Below are 19,417 nucleotides of genomic sequence, written 5' to 3'. Positions count from 1 at the left end.
CCTGTAGCCAACACTGCATTTGAGGATATGAGCAATGTTATTTGTTGTTGGTTGGTTTTTAAAGACAGTTAATAATTACCATAGGGAAAAACACATATAGAACGCTACTTAAATATTTTATTAGAGAGGTTAATCAAAAAAAATTATGAGGCATATCTGAGGCTGACTAAAATTTCAGCTCTGCAGGTGTGATATAGTACCACATTTTATTATTGCTGCCTAGAAGAGATGAGGCTGAGAGTAATAAAAACTGCCAAATCTGCAGTGCAGTCAATAAATCAACAGGAATGATGTATATTTTTCCAGCTGTTGCGAGAAGCGAAAGAGAAAGAGAAGCAGAGATTGGCCCAGCAAGTTACAGTTGAAAGGACAGCGCATTATGGGTTGCTTTTTGATGAGTTCCAAGGTTTGTCCCATCTTGAAGCTCTGGAAATTCTGTCAAATGAAAGTGAAGCCAAGGTACAGTATGCAAACTGCATAAATCACAAACACAATGTTTAGTGAAATACTTTTTGTAAGCATTAATCTCCCCATACAAGTCAATAAGAGTTTTTTTCATTGACTTCACTGGGTACTGATTTGGTCCCAAGGGTTAATCCTGTATCTCATGAAGTCAGGAGGACCAGGATTTAGCACAAAGGAAGCAAGGAAATCTGCCATTGAAAGTTCTAGTTGTTAAGACATTATGTGTTCTGCATTTTAAACCTGTTACAAGGTGCTAATGCTCTTTCAAGCTTTACCAGAAGACTCGAGTGTATTGTTTTTATTAAAGGTGTTACCATTTATATTCAGGAACCTTGCACCAACTACACCAAGAGGTTAATAAAAGAAAATGCATTCCAGATTATTTATTTAACTTCTAAATATTCTTTATTGCATTGTGTTATCTTGTTGTTGACCAACCCAAGATATAAATAGAGATGTAAGCAGTCTCTGTGGCTACGTTTACACAGCAATGTAACCTAGGGTAATTGGGACTTGAGTCAGCTGACCCATGTCAGGGAAACCTGGGCTTGAGCATCTATATTGCATTTTAACCCTAGGTTAAGAATTTTCTGACCCATGCTCAAACCTAGGGCTTTGACATCCACACTGCAGTGCACTGACCCAAGTCAAGAGTAACCATATTCCAGAGTGCCTAGTGCCCCCCACCAGTGTCAACATTCTAGCCCTAGGAACATGGTGTACTGAGGGAAAACTCTACTGCACGCTCTGTTTCCTAACGGTGGCGGTGCTGTTGATGGGACTTGTGCCCATAGTTGGCCCTCCTCAAGGAGCACATGAGTTCATAAACAGCAAAGGGTATTACTCCATTGTTATGCAGGCAGTAGTGGACCCCACAGGCCGATTTATGAATGTCAGTGTGAGCTATACAGGAAAAGTTAATGATGCCAGAGTTTTTTGCTGCTCTGGAGTCTATATTCATGGACAGGCTGGGACACTATTTCCACCAAATGACATAGATATAACTGGTGTTACTGTCCCCATTGTTGTTATCGGGGAACCCACGTACCCTCTTTTGCCTTGGCTTGTGAAATCATACCCTGATTTCAGAGGCCCAGACAAAAAAAAAGTTTAATTACACTCTAAGCAGGTGTAGAATGGTTGTTGAATGTGCTTTTGGCAGATTAATATCCTGTTGGAGGTGTTTACAACCCATTTAGATGCCAGTGTAATTACGGCTGTCTGCGTTACTGTGGCTTGCTGTGCTCTTCACAACCTTTGGAAAGCCAGAGGTGAGCCACTTCCCTCTAAAAGGACCTATGACAGCGAGGAGACACTGGATTGGTAGCTCAGCCAGAAAGTGAAGCTAGCGTGGTGGGTGCTGATTGTACCTGAGCAGCGGAAGTAAGGGGTACTTTGTGTGCTCACATTACGGACTTCCATGGCCCAATGGCAGAGGGAAAATAGTACCTATGGGAATGTGCTTCAAGGGGAGGGGAAAACGGGCTCATTTTTGGTGAGGGGCAGTGTTTGGGAGGGAGTGGTCTCGATTGCCATGCAGTGCAAGTCAAAATGACGTGATGAAAAATAAATTTGTTTGTGGCTGATAGTGTGCTTGTGCAAACTGCAGACCACTCACCCTGCAGAAGGAACACCCCGAGTAGGTCATGCACTGCATCAGAGTCACCACCCCTGTCTAAAGTCTTCTAACCCTGGCCCAGCTGAAGACTGGTGCAGAAGCAGCCTCCAATGTTCAACCGCTGGCACTTTCTTACTCCCACTTTTTACTAACAAGTCTCAAGAAGCAGCCAACTTGGTGACCCACTTGTCTGCCTAATAATCAAGTTCTTCAGCTCTTGGCAATCCCCCCAGAGGATCCAGAAGTAGCTGCTTTCTTTCCTGCTCCATTCCACCCAGGGTGTGTGGCCCTTGCCTGCATGACCGAAGTGGTGGATTGCTGCTGTCCTCCCAAAGATTCCATCTCTTAAAACACACAGACACCCCAGCCTGGCTGCAGACTGGTAAAGTGCATCCCCGGGGATCCCTTATCCCTGCCCCTGCTGCATGCCAGGAGGCTGCGGGGAAGTTTGGGGACCAGCTCCCACTCACCATCCTGACAGTGCACACAGAAAGGGTCTCCCTGCACACGCAGCCCCAGGGAGGGCAGTGGGAGCCCAGGAGCAAGGGCAAGAGATCAGAGCACACCCCGCAGAGAGAGGGAGTGGGAGAGGTCCTGGCTCACCTCGGCCAGGGGGGTAATGATCCTCAACAGCCAAGAGCCACATCCCAACTGGCAAATTTGCTCCCTGCTCTGAGCAAGCTCCACATGACAGCAAGGAGGCGCAGGAGCCAGAGCCACCACCACCACAGGAGGATGCAGGAATGGGGAGCAGGCTCAGCCAGCAGTAATGGCACTTCCAGATCACAGTGCTGGCTGCCTGCAGCACTGCTACTCTGCCGCCAGGAACTGTAGGCTACATCTAGAAGATTCTTGGGACCCCAAGTCAAAATGAGACCGTGTGCACACAGGATAGCAATAGGGCTCGGACCCTAGGTCCAGGTTTAACTCAGGCTCAGACCCTACAGCCCTACGGGCTCCTGGGACCCTAAGTCCAAGCCCTAGGTTAGCGCAATTGCAGTGTGGATGCAAGAGAGGGTTGCCTTGGGTCCAGACTCAGACCTGGGCTTACACTGCTGTGTAGACAAACCCTGTAAGATTACTCTGAGATACATGCTTAAGTTAATTAGGTCTCTGTGACAGCTAGCTTTCAACTGTCAGTTTATTGGCTCTGCTGTGCAGCCATTCAGGAAAGCTTTGGTTCACACTTAGCGGTGGTATTTATACATTATGACATTTTTCAAATACATTTCTCAGCGTTTGTTCCTCCACCTTTTTCTTTTAAAGTCCATCTCTCCCTGTCCTCCCAAAAAATAGAAGTATAAGGAATAGTTTCTCTTAAACAGAATGGTCCTGCTTTTTTAAAAGGGTCTCAGCTTCCTATTTTTCAAATAACTGCAGGCCCATTTCAACAGCACTTTGACACCTAATGTCCCTATAGTTGTAGCATTTGCAACTATTTCTAGGTGTAAAATTGTAAATACAAAAATCACAGTCAGGTCCTATAAAAACAAACAAAACACATTCTCATTCATCATAGCCAAAACTTAGCATGAGTCCATTTAAGTTCAAGTTAACCAGAGCTCACAGACTTCTTTATAATGAAATGAGGTTCATCTCTTGTAAGCAAGAATGTTCAGTGCTTGGGTATCAGCTACAGATCTAGCAGCCTACATGCGGGGGAAAAGTGACAGCAGTTTGGGGATTCTGCAAGGAGATTCCTAGTTGAAGACGAAAGCAGACCGGTGAGTGTCCACCAAAGACAGCCTATGGGCATTTGGTGGAACTAAGGCTGCTTGTGAGGAGAGCAGACTACTAACAGTCATCCCCTAGGTTGATAGCCTTAATTTTCAAAACTTTCAGTGGGCTAGAACCCGACTTTCTCAGGCACAATGACATGCCATGACCACTACGTTCTTCAAAACAGTTGGACTGTAGGTAATGTGAGTAAGCCTTGTGGGAGCAGGGAACAGGGCCACTACTCTGGAATTCCCTGCCACAGCTGTTCAGGCTGACAGCAAGTCTTCCCCTCTGCCTACCCACTCTTCACCAGAGCCTTCCCAGAATAATGATAAGATGTTATCAAAAAAATGTGCTCTGGGAGCAGGAGGCAGCCTGAGTATCTTGTAAGGCTTGTGTAATATTTGTCAGAAACTCGGCTACCAAGCGGATGAGCATGTAATTAATCCCTAGATAAGATAGATAGGTTAGATAAAGGACCTGATCTTCTAATGGGAGTTCTTGTCTACTGCTCAACACACCTTGGGGTCAGGATCAAAATTCCTAATTTCAGTAAAGAGAGGGGTGATTTGGGTTAGTAGTGATCACTGTCATTTTCTTTCTCAGATTCAGTCATTTTTAACATCACTTAATGGAGAGCAGTTGGAAACTGTGAAAAATGACTTAATTGCTATTAAAGACATCTTCATTCCAAAGGAAACAAATAATGAAGAGGATCAAGAAAAAAAAGGTAATTAAAATAATACTGGTGTATCCCAGTTGAGACCTATTAAATCTATATGTTTAATTTTTAAAAAAACTTTAACCCAAACTAGTATGCTTTAATTAACTGAGAGTTGAGAGTAGACAGACAATTTGGAGTGAATTTCTCTATAATACCCTAACATTCTTCAAAAGAAGTAAATACAGTGGAGACTAGGGAAGCTTGGATTGTTAGATGTTCATTTCAAACTCAGTTGATTGACATTCTGGTTTATAGACTCTGCTTATAAAATTGTGTATGCACGATAGGCTAAAAGTTATGGGGAGTTCAGCAATGATTTTCTCCCATAATGGCTGTATCCAGTGGGTGAGATCCTTACCCCTGCTCCAGCACCTTTACACCAGGTAAAAGGGCTGACAAGGCATAAAAGGGTGCTAAAAGCCCCAGTTCCTGCTGAGAGAGGATTCCCCTCGCACTGGCACTGTTGAAGAAAGCCATAAGGCTGCCTCCAAAGTTTCTCTTTGCAAGTCTTGACTTAGGGGGTGTGTTGGGGGGCAGCAAGGGCGTGTCACAGGCTGGGCTGCAGCATACAACACTGTGAGGATTCCAGACCATGCTGTGGTCCAGAGGGCAGCCTAGGGAGGTTTCCATTACTTAGAGAGACCCCCTAGGTCTGCCTACATTATGCCAGGTGCCTCTGCAGCCTCTGAAACAGGACAGAATCAGAAAGTTGTATAGGTAGCTTACAGCCACCGGAGTCCCCTCTCCTCCTGGGTTGTGCATTTTGAATTGAGCTCTTGAAATCAATGGAAATGGACTCTATCCTCAATAACTTAGAAGACCTTGTTTTACATATGAGGGTCTTCTCCTAATCTCAGGGATGCAGGCCTATACAATCCTACATTTTGCAAAATACTGAGAGATGTGTGGCCAAGAATCTGAAATTATGAATCACTGAAATAAAACCTTATTTAAAAGAAGTGTCTAGAGATATTTCATTGTTGACACTGCCTGGGGCAGCAGCAACTTCTATTCTGTTCTATTCTACATAATTGCCCTCATCACCATAGTCTCCTAGCACCTTCCCATAGTTTATTAAGCAAAGGGACTAACATCTGTCTCCTGTGGTTTGTTCTTTCATCCTCCCCTGAAGGGAAAGCTGTGTGTGCAATGGAGTGTTTAGTTTGGTAGGGTTTTTTTTTTTAATGTAAACATTGCTTTTTTAGTGGTGAGGTCTGTGATGGTCCTTAATGCCTGTGGAATTCATTCCACAGCCTCACAACAGCCCCGAAGAATGTTCTATCTCCAGCACAGGTGAGCTTTACCCTTAAGGTGGAAAGTTCAGTTGTGCCTGAGGAGGGGACTTGTCAACAAACGTCCTCATTCTCAAGCTCTAAGCCATCTCTTAGATATGCTGAGCCTAAGCCATAGAGCTCCTTGAAGATAAAGACTGAAGCAAAAAGCATTGCAGATTTTTCTCTGCAAAAGCAAATCAGTTAGAAGACCAAAATACATCCTCCCTTGTGACAGAGGAAATGATAACCACAGACATGTTCAATACAGCTTGGAGCGAGAGAATGGTCTTCAGAAAGTCCAACAGTTATTTTAGGCTACAGTAAGATCAGCTACTGTTCGAGGTGACTCATTTCCTTTAACCACAATAAGTGCACATTGGGTAACATTCATGCACATTGGGCAACCCCAGTGCAGAAAGCCAGGGCAATTCCTATGCACCACTTAAGCCCCATGATCCATTTACGTGTGTACTTAGCTCCACATACAGAGTAAAGGCAGTATAATACAGTACATTGTGTATCCCTTTGTAATCAGCCCTTTTGTGGTGGACAGGATTTGCCCTCTCCTTCTGCACAGTGGCAAATGTCACCCATACTGCATAAGCAGCAATTCCACAAGGGAACTTTCATATCTTGTACCCATCACATGATGTCTGTCCACAGATATTTACAAACAATTAAGGGGACAATGTCAAGTTGTATTTTTTTAATACAAGAGGCTGAGACTATAAAAATATTAACTATTTAAATGTTTAACATCTGGCCTTAGACAGAATTACTAAAGTAGATGGAGAGAGAAATCTGGCCTTTGAGAAATGGAGAGGAGACCCATTTTCTTTTCAAATATTTGTAACATGCTTACAAGCAGCTGTGTTGAATCTCTTGAGGACAAAGTTGCCCGGTATTTGGTTTATACATCCCAGTGTTTTGCTGCTCAGCTAGAAAACTTGCATTTAGCTGAGCTAGATTTTTTGCTACAACTCAGTCTCCTGAGGGCTGAAATACTTTAGTCTAACCCTAGTTATTGTGCTCAATATGAGGGTAACTAAATGAAATTAATGGCCTGTGATATACTGGACGTAAGACTAATGATCCCTTCTGGCCTTAAACTGTATGAAACGATGAGCAAGATAAACCCTTATGGGAAAATCCTATATAATTTAAGAGGGATGAAATCAATAGGGTTCTGTAGAAATTACTCTAAAACCTAATAGGATTACAAACGCTGTGAATTTCTTTCTCTGGGCCTGCTCCAGAGCCCTCTGAGCTGAGAGGGAGTTTTTCCACAGATTTCAGTGGGCCTTGGATCATGCCTTAAAGGCTTTTTTTTTTTAACCATCCTATAGAATTATATAGACTAGCAAGGATATAATTTTTTATTAAATTTTATAGGTTGGTTCGAAAACTGTTGAAAATTTTTAATTTTCTGTAGGCCCTTTCCATGAGGGCAGGGCTGGCATCTCTGTGGTGAGCACACCCACATGAGACACTTGAGTTTTAGTGCTTGCTGCTGCCTTCCCCTTCTGATTGGCCATGCCCGGAGCATTGCAAAGACACTGTGCACATCTCCTTACATTGCCCTGCAATGTCCCCTCTAGACAACATCTTTGAGGGTGCCTAAGAGAATCCTACTTATCTTTTCTCAGCCAGAATAAAATGTGGGATCTTCAGGAAAGGTGTAAAAAACAGGAGAATAGGGGAATGGGTTTCTCATGACCATCGGGAGGCCTGTGAGACAGGAGCACCAGGCCATGCTCTGAATTTAACACATGCATTCCTAAATGTCTTTATTGAGTGCAGCCAGTGAATAAAGGCTCATAAAACTTAAAGAATTCAGTTAATAGGGCCATAAAAGGCTATTTTAATCTGTCATTTTAAAATAAATATGACATCCAGCATCTTTAAATTTAATTCTGCTAATGATGTAAATGTTTGTTCCCCCGACAGAGCACAGTTTTATTAACTGTTGCAGGTTGCTAATTCAGCCAGCCTTCATTTGAGAACGGCTATATAATTTAAACTAGGTTTCTATTCTCCACTTACTGTGGTTCATGTTTCTGATCCTATTTACAAAACCAAATGTAGCTTCTCAGGTTGCACTGAGGTGTGTCCTTCCCAGAGCAGATTCTTGGTCTTTTTTCTTTTTTTATTTGATTTATTTACCTAAAATGATTTGTTTAGGGCCCTTCGGCAATTTGCCATGATATAGTCCTTAGCTACATTGGGAAAATGAGGTGTGCTTAATACTATTTAACAGGTTTTTCAATACCACTGAGCACCTCATGTGAACAAAAACAGTGTTGTTTAATTATGAGTTAGCTGGTCCTGGTCAAACCCAGGGCACGTCTTCACTGCAAATAAGAGGTGTGTTCTTAACTTGAGTTAGATAACTCAGGTTAAAATCCCAGCAAAGACAAGGCAGTTGAGTTTTATCATTAGTTACCAAGTAGAGTTAAACTCCAACTCCCCTATAGTCTTTAACTCAACCCGCTATCTTGTGTTAAAACTAGAAATGCCTTGTCTTCAGTCGGATTTTAATTCAAACCTTTTTTTCCCCAGTGAAGACATGGTCCTAGACAAGACATTTTTGAACATGTTAAATTCTGTCTAGGTGCTCAGCAGCACCTAAAAACATTTTGATTAACACATGTTGGCTAACTATCTTGCTAGACACCGTGTTTTCCCATTGTAGATGAGTATCAGAGGGGTAGCCATGTTAGTCTGGTTCTGTAAAAGCAGCAAAGAATCCTGTGGCACCTTATAGACTAACAGACGTTTTGCAGCATGAGCTTTCGTGGGTGAATACCCACTTCTTCGGATGCCATCCGAAGAAGTGGGTATTCACCCACGAAAGCTCATGCTGCAAAACGTCTGTTAGTCTATAAGGTGCCACAGGATTCTTTGCTGCCATTGTAGATGAGGTCACCGTATTTGATAGCGCTACAGTATCATTTGGCTGTGCTCTACATATACAAAAGATAAGAGATTTAACTGGAGGAAAAACACTTCCCTGCCTTCAGATAAACTGTTTGGAGGGTTTCTTTCTTTGCTGTAACCTTGAGGACCCATCCTGGACCATTTCTCACCTTATGTTGCTGCTCCAAGGATGTTACTACAGCTTTTGAGCTGCAGTTATCTCTGTGGAGCCTGCACAAGAGACAGATGTGTGAGGATCATTGAGAAAGCTCATTTGCATAAATCTTATTCTTGGCAACTTTGGAATTGGGTGTGTAGCCTGTTTCCATGCCTTCTTTAGGATCAGACAGACAGGTACAATCAGCATCCACAGGAGTAAGGGGAAAGAGCACTTCTTGCTTCCAAAGGGACAAATGTGTTTTTGAAGTAGTTTTCTGTTTCCTTTCAAACTGTGGTAATATTCATGCACAACAAAAGATGAGTATACCTGAAAAGTGGCTGTACTTAATTCTTAAGGCTACATTAATATCAATAGAAGCAGCAAAGAATCCTGTGGCACCTTATAGACTAACAGACGTTTTGCAGCATGAGCTTTCGTGGGTGAATACCCACTTCTTCGGATGCAAGAAAGAAGTGGGTATTCACCCACGAAAGCTCATGCTGCAAAACGTCTGTTAGTCTATAAGGTGCCACAGGATTCTTTGCTGCTTCTACAGAACCAGACTAACACGGCTACCCCTCTGATACTATTAATATCAATAACTTCACATGTCGCTACCTGACATTAAGGGACAAGGTAATTGAACTGGGTATCATATTTTATATGCCACAAGTTATCAGAAATTCTGGTACTTGTGCAATGTGTCAGTGAACAGTTTCTCTAGTTTCAGCAGGCTGCAAATAATGACACAGTTCAACATAGACATTTTTGTTGCCCATATCTTTTCCATTTCTAATTTCATCTTTTATAAGATGGGGCAACGAGAACTGCACACAGTATTCAAGGTGTGGGCATACCATGGATTAATTTAGGGCATTATGATATTTCTGTTTTATTGTCTATTCTTTTCCCAGTGGTTCTTAACATCGCTAGCTTTTCTGACTGCCGCTCCACATTAAGTGGATGGTTTCAGAGAATTATCCATGATGATTCCAAGATTTCTTTCTTGAGTGGTAACAGCTAATTTAGACCCCATCATTTTGTATGTGCATTACTTTTCATTTATCAGCATTGAATTTTACCTGCCATTTTGTTGTCTAGTCACCCAGTTTTGTAAAATCCCTTTGTAATTCTTTGCAGTCAGCTTTGGACTTAACTTTGAGTAATTTTGCATTATCTGCAAATTTTGCCACCTCACTGTTCACCCCTTTTCCAGATCATTAATGAACATGTTGAGCATCACTGGTCCCAGTTCAGATCCTTGTGGGGATCCTGCCATTTACCTCTCTTCTTTGTGAAAATTGACCATTTATTTCTATGCATTATTTTCTAGCTTTTAATCAATTACTGATCTATGAGAGGATCTTCCCCCTCTTATTCCATGACTGCTTAGTGTGCTTAAGGGCTTTTGGTGAGGGACCTGGTCAAAGGCTTTGTGAAAGTCCCAAGTCACTGTATTGATTGGATCACCCTTGTCCACATATTTGTTGACACTCTCAAAGAATTGTAATAGATTGGTGAGATGTTATTTCCCTTTACAAAAGCTGTGTTGACTCCTCCACAAGATATTGTTTTTATGTGTCTGATAATTCTATTTTTACTATACTAGTTTCAACCAATTTGATTGATACTGAAGTGAGGCTTACCATCCTGTAAAAGCCAGGGTCACCGTTGGGGCCTTTTATAAAATCAGCATTATGTTAGCTATCCTCCAGTCATCTGGTACAGAGGCTGATTTAAGCGATAGGTTACCTACCATAGATACTTTAGGAGATTACATAGATAAAATGGTAGAATTGCATGGCAGAAATTGTCATCTTGGAAAGCATTATCTGTGATGTCAAAGATAAACGAAAAGATAGTAAAATATATGCATCTTGGGAAGCCCCACAGAAACGACACAATAGGCCCTTGGGAAACAATGATTGTAGTTTGAGCTGTCACAGGCAGACAAAAGGAATCTGTATGACCAAGTTGGAGGTCAAGCACAGAGAATCTGTGGTTTACTCACAAACATTCTACAATGAGAGAAAGTTCCTGCACCTTAGACCAGTGTCATAGAATCATAGAATCATAGAATCTCAGGGTTGGAAGGGACCTCAGGAGGTCATCTAGTCCAACCCCCTGCTCAAAGCAGGACCAAACCCAACTAAATCATCCCAGCCAGGGCTTTGTCAAGCCTGACCTTAAAAACCTCTAAGGAAGGAGATTCCACTACCTCCCTAGGTAACCCATTCCAGTGCTTCACCACCCTACTAGTGAAAACGTTTTTCCTAATATCCAACCTAAACCTCCCCCTCTGCAACTTGAGACCATTACTCCTTGTTCTGTCATCTTCTACCACTGAGAACAGTCTAGATCCATCCTCTTTGGAACCCCCTTTCAGGTAGTTGAAAGCAGCTATCAAATCCCCCCTCATTCTTCTCTTCTGCAGACTAAACAATCCCAGTTCCCTCAGCCTCTCCTCATAAGTCATGTGCTCCAGCCCCCTAATCATTTTTGTTGCCCTCCGCTGGACTCTCTCCAATTTATCCACATCCTTCTTGTAGTGTGGGGCCCAAAACTGGACACAGTACTCCAAATGAGGCCTCACCAGTGCTGAGTAGAGGGGGATGATCACATCCCTTGATCTGCTGGAAATGCCCCTACTTATACAACCCAAAATGCCATTAGCCTTCTTGGCAACAAGGGCACACTGTTGACTCATATTCAGCTTTTCGTCCACCGTAACCCCTAGGTCCTTTTCTGCAGAACTGCTACCCAGCCATTCGGTCCCTAGTCTGTAGCAGTGCATGGGATTCTTCCGTCCTAAGTGCAGGACTCTGCACTTGTCCTTGTTGAACCTCATCCTATTTCTTTTGGCCCAATCCTCTAATTTGTCTAGGTCCCTCTGTATCCTATCCCTACCCTCCAGCGTATCAACCACTCCTCCCAGTTTAGTGTCATCTGCAAACTTGCTAAGGGTGCAGTCCACACCATCCTCCAGATCATTAATGAAGATATTGAACAAAACCGGCCCCAGCACCGACCCTTGGGGCACTCCACTTGATACCGGCTGCCATCTAGACATGGAACCATTGATCACTACCCGTTGAGCCCGACCATCTAGCCAGTTTTCTATCCACCTTACCGTCCATTCATCCAGCCCAGACTTCTTTAACTTGCTGGCAAGAATACTGTGGGAGACTGTATCAAAAGCTTTGCTAAAATCCAGAAATAGTACATCCACTGCTTTCCCCTCATCCACAGAGCCGGTTATCTCGTCATAGAAGGCAATTAGGTTAGTCAGGCATGACTTGCCCTTGGTGAATCCATGCTGACTGTTCCTGATCACTTTCCCCTCCTTTAAGTGGTTCAGGATTGATTCCTTGAGGACCTGCTCCATGATTTTTCCAGGTTCTGAGGTGAGACTGACTGGCCTGTAGTTCCCTGGATCTTCCTTCTTCCCTTTTTTAAAGATGGGCACTACATTAGCTTTTTTCCAGTCATCCGGGACCTCCCCCGATCGCCATGATTTTTCAAAGATAATGGCCAATGGCTCTGCAATCTCATCGGCCAACTCCTTTAGCACCCTCGGATGCAGCGCATCCGGCCCCATGGACTTGTGCTCGTCCAGCTTTCCTAAATAGCCCCAAACTACTTCTTTCTCCACAGAGAACTGGTCACCTCCTCCCCATACCGTGCTGCAGAGTGCAGCTGTCTGGGAGCTGACCTTGTCTGTGAAGACAGAGGCAAAAAAAGCATTGAGTACACTAGCTTTCTCCACATCCTCTGTCACTAGGTTCCCTCCCTCATTCAGCAAGGGGCCCACACTTTCCTTGACTTTCTTCCTGTTGCTAACATACCTAAAGAAACCCTTCTTGTTACTCCTAACATCTCCGGCTAGCTGCAACTCCAAGTGTGATTTGGCCTTCCTGATTTCACACCTGGATGCCTGAACAATACTTTTATACTCCTCCCTGGTTATTTGTCCAATCTTCCACTTCTTGTAAGCTGTTCTTTTGTGTTTAAGACGAGCAAGGATTTCACTGTTAAGCCAAGCTGGTCGCCTGCCATATTTACTTCTCTTCCTACACATCGGGATGGTTTGTTCCTGCAACCTCAATAAGGTTTCTTTGAAATACAGCCAGCTTCCCTCGACTCCTTTCCCCGTCATGTTATTCTCCCAAGGGACCTTGCCCATCAGTACCCTGAGGGAGTCAAAGTCTGCTTTTCTGAAGTCCAGGGTCTCTGTTCTACTGTTTTCCCTTTTTCCTTGTGTCAGGATCCTGAACTCGACCATCTCATGGTCACTGCCCCCCAGGTTCCCATCCACTATTGCTTCCTCTACTATTTCTTCCCTGTTTGTGAGCAGCAGGTCAAGAAGAGCTTTTCCCCTAGTTGGTTCCTCCAGCACTTGCACCAGGAAATTGTCCCCTACACTTTCCAGAAACTTCCTAGATTGTCTGTGCACTGCTGTATTGCTCTCCCAGCAGATATCGGGGTGATTAAAGTCACCCATGAGAACCAGGGCCTGTGATCTAGCAACTTCTGTTAGTTGCTGGAAGAAAGCCTCGTCCACCTCATCCCCCTGGTCCGGTGGTCTGTAGCAGACTCCCACCACGACATTACCCTTGTTGTTCATACTTCTAAATTTAATCCAGAGACACTCAGGTTTTTCTGCAGTTTCATACTGGAGCTCTGAGCAGTCATACTGCTCTCTTACGTACAACGCAACTCCCCCACCTTTTCTGCCCTGCCTGTCCTTCCTGAACAGTTTATATCCATCCATGACAGTACTCCAATCATGTGAGTTATCCCACCAAGTCTCTGTTATTCCAATTACATCATAATTCCCTGACTGTGCCAGGACTTCTAGTTCTCCCTGCTTGTTCCCCAGGCTTCTTGCATTAGTGTATAGGCATTTAAGATAACCTGCTGATTGTCCCGCTTTCTTGGTCTGAGACAGGAGTCCTCCCCTCATGTAATCTCCTGCTTGTGCTTCCTCCCGGTATCCCACATCCCCACTTACCTCGGGGCTTTGGTCTCCTTCCCCCGGTGAACCTAGTTTAAAGCCCTCCTCACTAGGTTAGCCAGCCTGCTTGCAAAGATGCTCTTCCCTCTCTTCGTGAGGTGGAGCCCGTCTCTGCCTAGCAATCCTTCTTCTTGGAAGACCATCCCATTGTCAAAGAATCCAAACCCTTCTCTCCGACACCATCTGCGTAGCCATTCGTTGATTTCCACAATTCGACGGTCTCTACCCTGGCCTTTTCCTGCCACAGGGAGGATAGATGAGAACACCACTTGCGCCTCAAACTCCTTTATCCTTCTTCCCAGAGCCACGTAGTCTAAAGTGATACGCTCAAGGTCATTCTTGGCAGTATCATTTGTGCCCACGTGGAGAAGCAGGAAGGGGTAGCGATCCGAGGGCTGGATGAGTCTCGGCAGTCTCTCCGTCACATCGTGAATCCTAGCCCCTGGCAAGCAGCACACCTCTCGGTTCTCCCGGTCAGGGCGGCAGATAGATGACTCAGTCCCCCTGAGGAGAGAGTCCCAGACCACCACCACCCTCCTCCTCCTCTTGGGAGTGGTGGTCGTGGAACCCCCATCCCTAGGAAGGTGCATCTCATGCCTTCCAATCAGTGGAGTCTCCTTCTGCTCTGTTCCCTCAGGTGCATCATCCACTCCACTCTCTGCACTAATACCTGTGGAGAGAACATGAAAACGGTTGCTCACCTGTATCTGTGTTTCTGGTACATGGATGTTTCTGGTACTCTTTCCCCTTCTGGAAGTCACATGCCGCCACTTATCCTCGCTGGCCTTCTGTCCCCGCTGCGTAGCCTGCTCTGAATCTTCAGAATGTTGTGCCCGCTGCAGCTGATCCTGACGTCTATCCAGGAAATCCTCATTTTCTTTTATGGAATGCAGGGTTGTTATTCGTTTCTCCAGACCTTGAATCTTCTCTTCCAAGATGGAGATCAGCTTGCACTTGGTACAGACAAAGTCGCTCCTATCCTGTGGAAGGAAGACGAACATGGCGCATCCTGTGCAGGTCACAACGGCGGATTGCTCAGCATCCATGGTCTCTTCCTTCTAAGAGCTCTCTCCAGGCGAACTCCCTGGAGTGAGAAGTGGTTCTCAAACTTCTTTTTTCGTGGACCCCTTGAAAATTGCTGAGGGTCTCAGTGGACCACTTAATGATCCTTCCAAATGTTGTTTGTACCGTTAGCTAACTATTGTAAAGCGCTTTGGATAAAAGAGCTATATGAAAAAAACCTTAATAATTGGTTTTTGTTCTACAAATAAAAGCACACAGCTCATATTTTAATATCAGTAGTCTGACCTTTCTAATGCAATGGATGTGCCCTTTCTTCCCCGCCACAGCAGCCCCTGAGCTGGGGCTGGCAAGGAGGGGGTCTCTCTCTCTCTCCCCCGCCGCGGCAGCCCCTGAGCTGGGGCTGGGAAGGAAGGGGTATCTCCAGGGCCGGTGCAAGGATGTTTTGCGCCCTAGGCAAAACTTCCACCTTGTGCCCTCCCCCCCCCAGGCCCCCACTCTGAGGCGTCGTCCCCCCCGCAGCAGCTCCCCCACTCCTCCTGAGCCCCCCCCCGTGGCAGCTTCCCCCCTCTGCCCTGAGGCACCCCCCTTGCGGCAGCTCCACCTAAATGCCGGTGGCAACCAGGGCAGCCAAAGATCCGGCCGCCGCAGTCGCTGCCAAAGAAAATGGCGCCCCCCAAATCCTAGTGCCCTAGGCGACCGCCTAGGTCGCCTAAATGGTTGCACCAGCCCTGGGTATCTCCCCCGCCAGAGCAGCCACAGAGCCAAAGCTAGGAAGGAGGGCTGTCTCTCCCTGGCAGCCGCAGCCCTGGAGCTGGAGAAAGTCGCCTCTTTCTCTGGCCACTGCAGCCCTGCACATCCCCAATTCCCCCCACCCCCTTTTCTCACCCCAGTGCCCCCTCCAGCCTATCCCTGTTCCCCCCCAAGGCCAACACCTCACCTTATATGTGCGTCTTCTCCAGAGTCCAGGCACTTACTTAGTGGAGCCACACCTGCGCGGCTCCACTAATTAGGGAGGTGGCCCTTCATTCTTTTGTGTGTGACCTCCCAGGCACGCACCGTAAAGGGAACTATCCGCGGACCACCTGAATGGAGCTCATGTACCACTGGTGGTCCACAGACCACAGTTTGAGAACCTCTGCCATAGACTAAACCACAAAAATGAAAGTCTTGCTTAACCAGAGTTCAAATTTAAAGTAAAAAGGAAATTACCCTCTTTAGCTGTAGTCCCCACAGAGTGAAAGGAATTATTTTGGGGGTAGTTTTGTGAACTATGTTATTCAGGAGGTCAGACTAGATGATCACAGTGATCCCTTCTGTCCTTGGAACCTATGAATAAGCAGGAAACACCCTTTACCTTATATTCTCTAGTTATGCTGCTGTGTTGTTTATATATATTCTCATTTGAGAAAAGGGGCTTATCTGTTGGGAGTTGTATGTGTTTTTCCCTGGTGATTCTGCTGACCCACTGCAATTCTGGGGAGGTAAGCCACAACCTGTAACTTATACAGAATCATAGAAATGAAGGGCTGGAAGGGACTTAGAGGTCATCTAGACCATCCTCCTATGCTGAGGCAGAACCAAGTATACCTAGACCATCCCTTAGAGGTGATTGTCTAACCTGTTCTTAAAAATATACATCTAGTTCTTGCCTCTGCCGTCTCCCTTTTTCCTTTGATGAAACAAAGGGTGGAGACGTTCACATTTTGTTAGTCTAACCCAGGGGTTGGCAACCTCTGGCACGCAGCTCGCCAGGGTAAGCACCCTGGCAAGCCAGGCCAGTTTGTTTATCTGCCGCGTCGGCAGGTTCAGCCGATCGCGCTCCGACTGGCCGCAGTTCGCCGTCCCAGGCCAGTGGGGGCGACGGGAAGCTGTGGCCAGCACGTCTTGCCCGCGCTGCTTCCTGCCTCCCCTATTGGCCTGGGACGGCGAACCGCGGCCAGTGGGAGCCGTAGTCCACCGAACCTGCCGACGCGGCAGGTAAACAAACTGGCCTGGCTTGCCAGGGTGCTTACCCTGGCGAGCCGCATGCCAGAGGTTGCCGACCCCTGGTCTAACCAGTGCTGGTTCTATAGTGCTAGAAATGTGTGGGGATCTGATCTTTGATTTGATTTTTGACTGCTATGACAAAAACAACATGCTCACAGAAATAATCTTATTTCCTTTTGCAGCAGACATGGAAGAAGAGTTTGTTAGCATGCTTACTGAGCTGCTGTTTGAATTGCACGTTGCTGCCACTCCTGACAAACTTAATAAGGTTGGTGCAAGTTACAGAACCTGCCTCCACTCCCTAGTATAAAGAAGAACTAGTGGGCGCTGCTCTGAAATTCGATGTAGAGTAGTATCTAGGGTGGCAGATCAGAGCGCAAATGGTGGATGGCACAGAGATGTTAAATAGAGAGAGCTGTGGTAGAAGAGATTAGGTGAGTCAGTCCAGAACCAGGGGGCCAGGCTAGCTAGCTAGCTACTCTCTCACTGACAACCCAGAATGATGGGCCACACAAAGAAATCTCAAAGTGGGGAAAGCTTTAGTAGATAGAATAGTATCAGAGGGGTAGCCGTGTTAGTCTGGATCTGTAAAAGCAGCAAAGAGTCCTGTGGCACCTTATAGACTAACAGACATATTGGAGCATGAGCTTTCGTGAGTATTCCACTACATGCATCCGACGAAGTGGGTATTCACTCACGAAAGCTCATGCTCCAATACGTTTGTTAGTCTATAAGGTGCCACAGGACTCTTTGCTGCTTAGATAGAATAGGGATCTTTACATGAGGGCTTGGTTTAGACTATTATGGTCCGTCTACACAGACCACAGCAAGTCTACATACTTGGGTAGCGGGGCTCGTGGTAGCACTGTCAAAATAGCTGTGTAGAGAGTGCTTTGAAGTTGCAGCTTGGGCTCTGAAGCCCATCCCACTCCAAAGGCTTCAGTGTCTGAACTCCAGCCTGGGATGCAACTTCAATGCACTGGCTACCCCACTATTTTGAGAGCACTAGCATGAGTACCACTAGCCTGAGTCCATTTACTGGAAATGGCTAGTGGTACTCGTCCATTGAGTAGTTGGCTTGAAAGACATCACTGATGCTGTTTCTGCTTTGATCCACTTATAGGCTTGGTACTAAGCAGTTCAAAATCCAGTTGCTTTCTTTCTAATTTTGTTTCTGAATTTGGACTTGTTTTAGCTTATTCAAAGAACTTGCTTATTTTTTTCTTTCTTTATAAAAATTCTGCTTCACTTTTTCACTCAGATCTTAATTTCCCTTTTCTTTTATTTCTTAGATACATCCTGCATAAAACTGAGGTTTTGGTAACCTTCGTCTTAATGATAGCTCTATATGCAGGCTAAGGGCAGCATAATATAGTTCAGTATATGGCCATAGGTGAGCAATGCTTCAGTGGACAGAAAGATTTTCTCCTATGTACATGCCTGATGTAAATAAGAATTTTGAGTGGAACAGTAAAACTAGGTAAAGAAATGTATTGTTAACTTGTGTTTCAGCAACATTATTTGATCTTCCACTCTTGAATAATAGGAGGTTTTTTGTGGGGCTTGTTTGGCAGGCTAGGAAAAAAGCTCATGACTGGCTAAAAGAAACCAACTTCTCCACATCACTAGACTTGGAAGAGAAGCCAGAGGAAAACAAAGAAGATGAACAAAAGACTGAACAAGGAGGAGGAGATGGTGATAATAAAACAGAAGAAAAGAAAAACAAAACCGTGGAGGTAAAATAGTCCTAGAAGGAGTCAAGTATCAGAGGGGTAGCCGTGTTAGTCTGGATCTGTAAAAGCATGTCATGCATCCAACGAAGTGGGTATTCACCCACGAAAGCTCATGCTCCAAAACGTCTGTTAGTCTATAAGCTGCCACAGGACTCTTTGCTGCTTTTCCTAGAAGGAGAAATTTCATAAACAAAATCATAATCTCTTTGGGTGGATTCTCTAAACAACCAGCATTTGTGCTTCATCCTTATGAGTGGTGCTATTGTTGTTTTTAATATCTCCAGGGGGAGAAGTTATTTAACTTTATAAAGGAACTTAAAAGAGATGGTAATCAATAGCTATGAGCCTAATTCTGCAAACCTTACTTATATAAGTATTTTTCACCATTAGATTATTCTCATGAGTAAATAATCAACAGGATCAGACCCTCTGCCAATAGTAACTTTTTAAACTTTAAAAAAATTAAAAGCCTCAAATATAGCTTTTACACAAAAGATTAAATTCAGGGAGATGGGAAAATCCTATGGTGTTTTGTCTGTAGCAATGTACCGTATTTAAAGTCATGTCTCAACATTTGGCAGTGACTCTTTCTTCAGATGCCAATAAATGAAAAAATATATGATCAATTTATATTTAAATTCATGGATAAACAGATTGGCAAAATAGCAATATTATTTACTAGTCAAACCAAAAGGTTACGCTTTTTTTTACAAAAGGTCTTCCTTAAGGCTAAATATACCCACTAGTGATATTGCCTTCTGTGGGTCTAGTTAACTGTGGTTGAA

At 44.7% G+C, this 19,417-nt stretch overlaps 1 protein-coding gene across 6 annotated transcripts in view; it reads left to right on the top strand.

Moving 5' to 3' along the window:
* Positions 1 to 19,417, top strand: part of FAM114A1 (family with sequence similarity 114 member A1) — a 62,536-nt gene that overhangs the window by 28,026 nt on the left and 15,093 nt on the right. For 4 of the 6 annotated variants that reach the window (XM_045019106.1, XM_045019105.1, XM_045019109.1 and 1 more), the window contains exons 8-11: positions 307 to 459; positions 4,409 to 4,532; positions 17,082 to 17,167; positions 18,474 to 18,635. In XM_045019106.1, the coding sequence (XP_044875041.1) occupies positions 307 to 459; positions 4,409 to 4,532; positions 17,082 to 17,167; positions 18,474 to 18,635 (525 nt within the window). The remainder of the gene's footprint in view (positions 1 to 306; positions 460 to 4,408; positions 4,533 to 17,081; positions 17,168 to 18,473; positions 18,636 to 19,417) is intronic. The other 2 variants (XM_045019107.1, XM_045019110.1) reach the window with 1 other exon arrangement.

This window comes from Mauremys mutica, chromosome 5 (genome assembly GCF_020497125.1).
Source record: "Mauremys mutica isolate MM-2020 ecotype Southern chromosome 5, ASM2049712v1, whole genome shotgun sequence".
NCBI lineage: Eukaryota > Metazoa > Chordata > Testudines > Geoemydidae > Mauremys > Mauremys mutica.
This window is presented reverse-complemented; position numbering and strand designations above follow the sequence as displayed.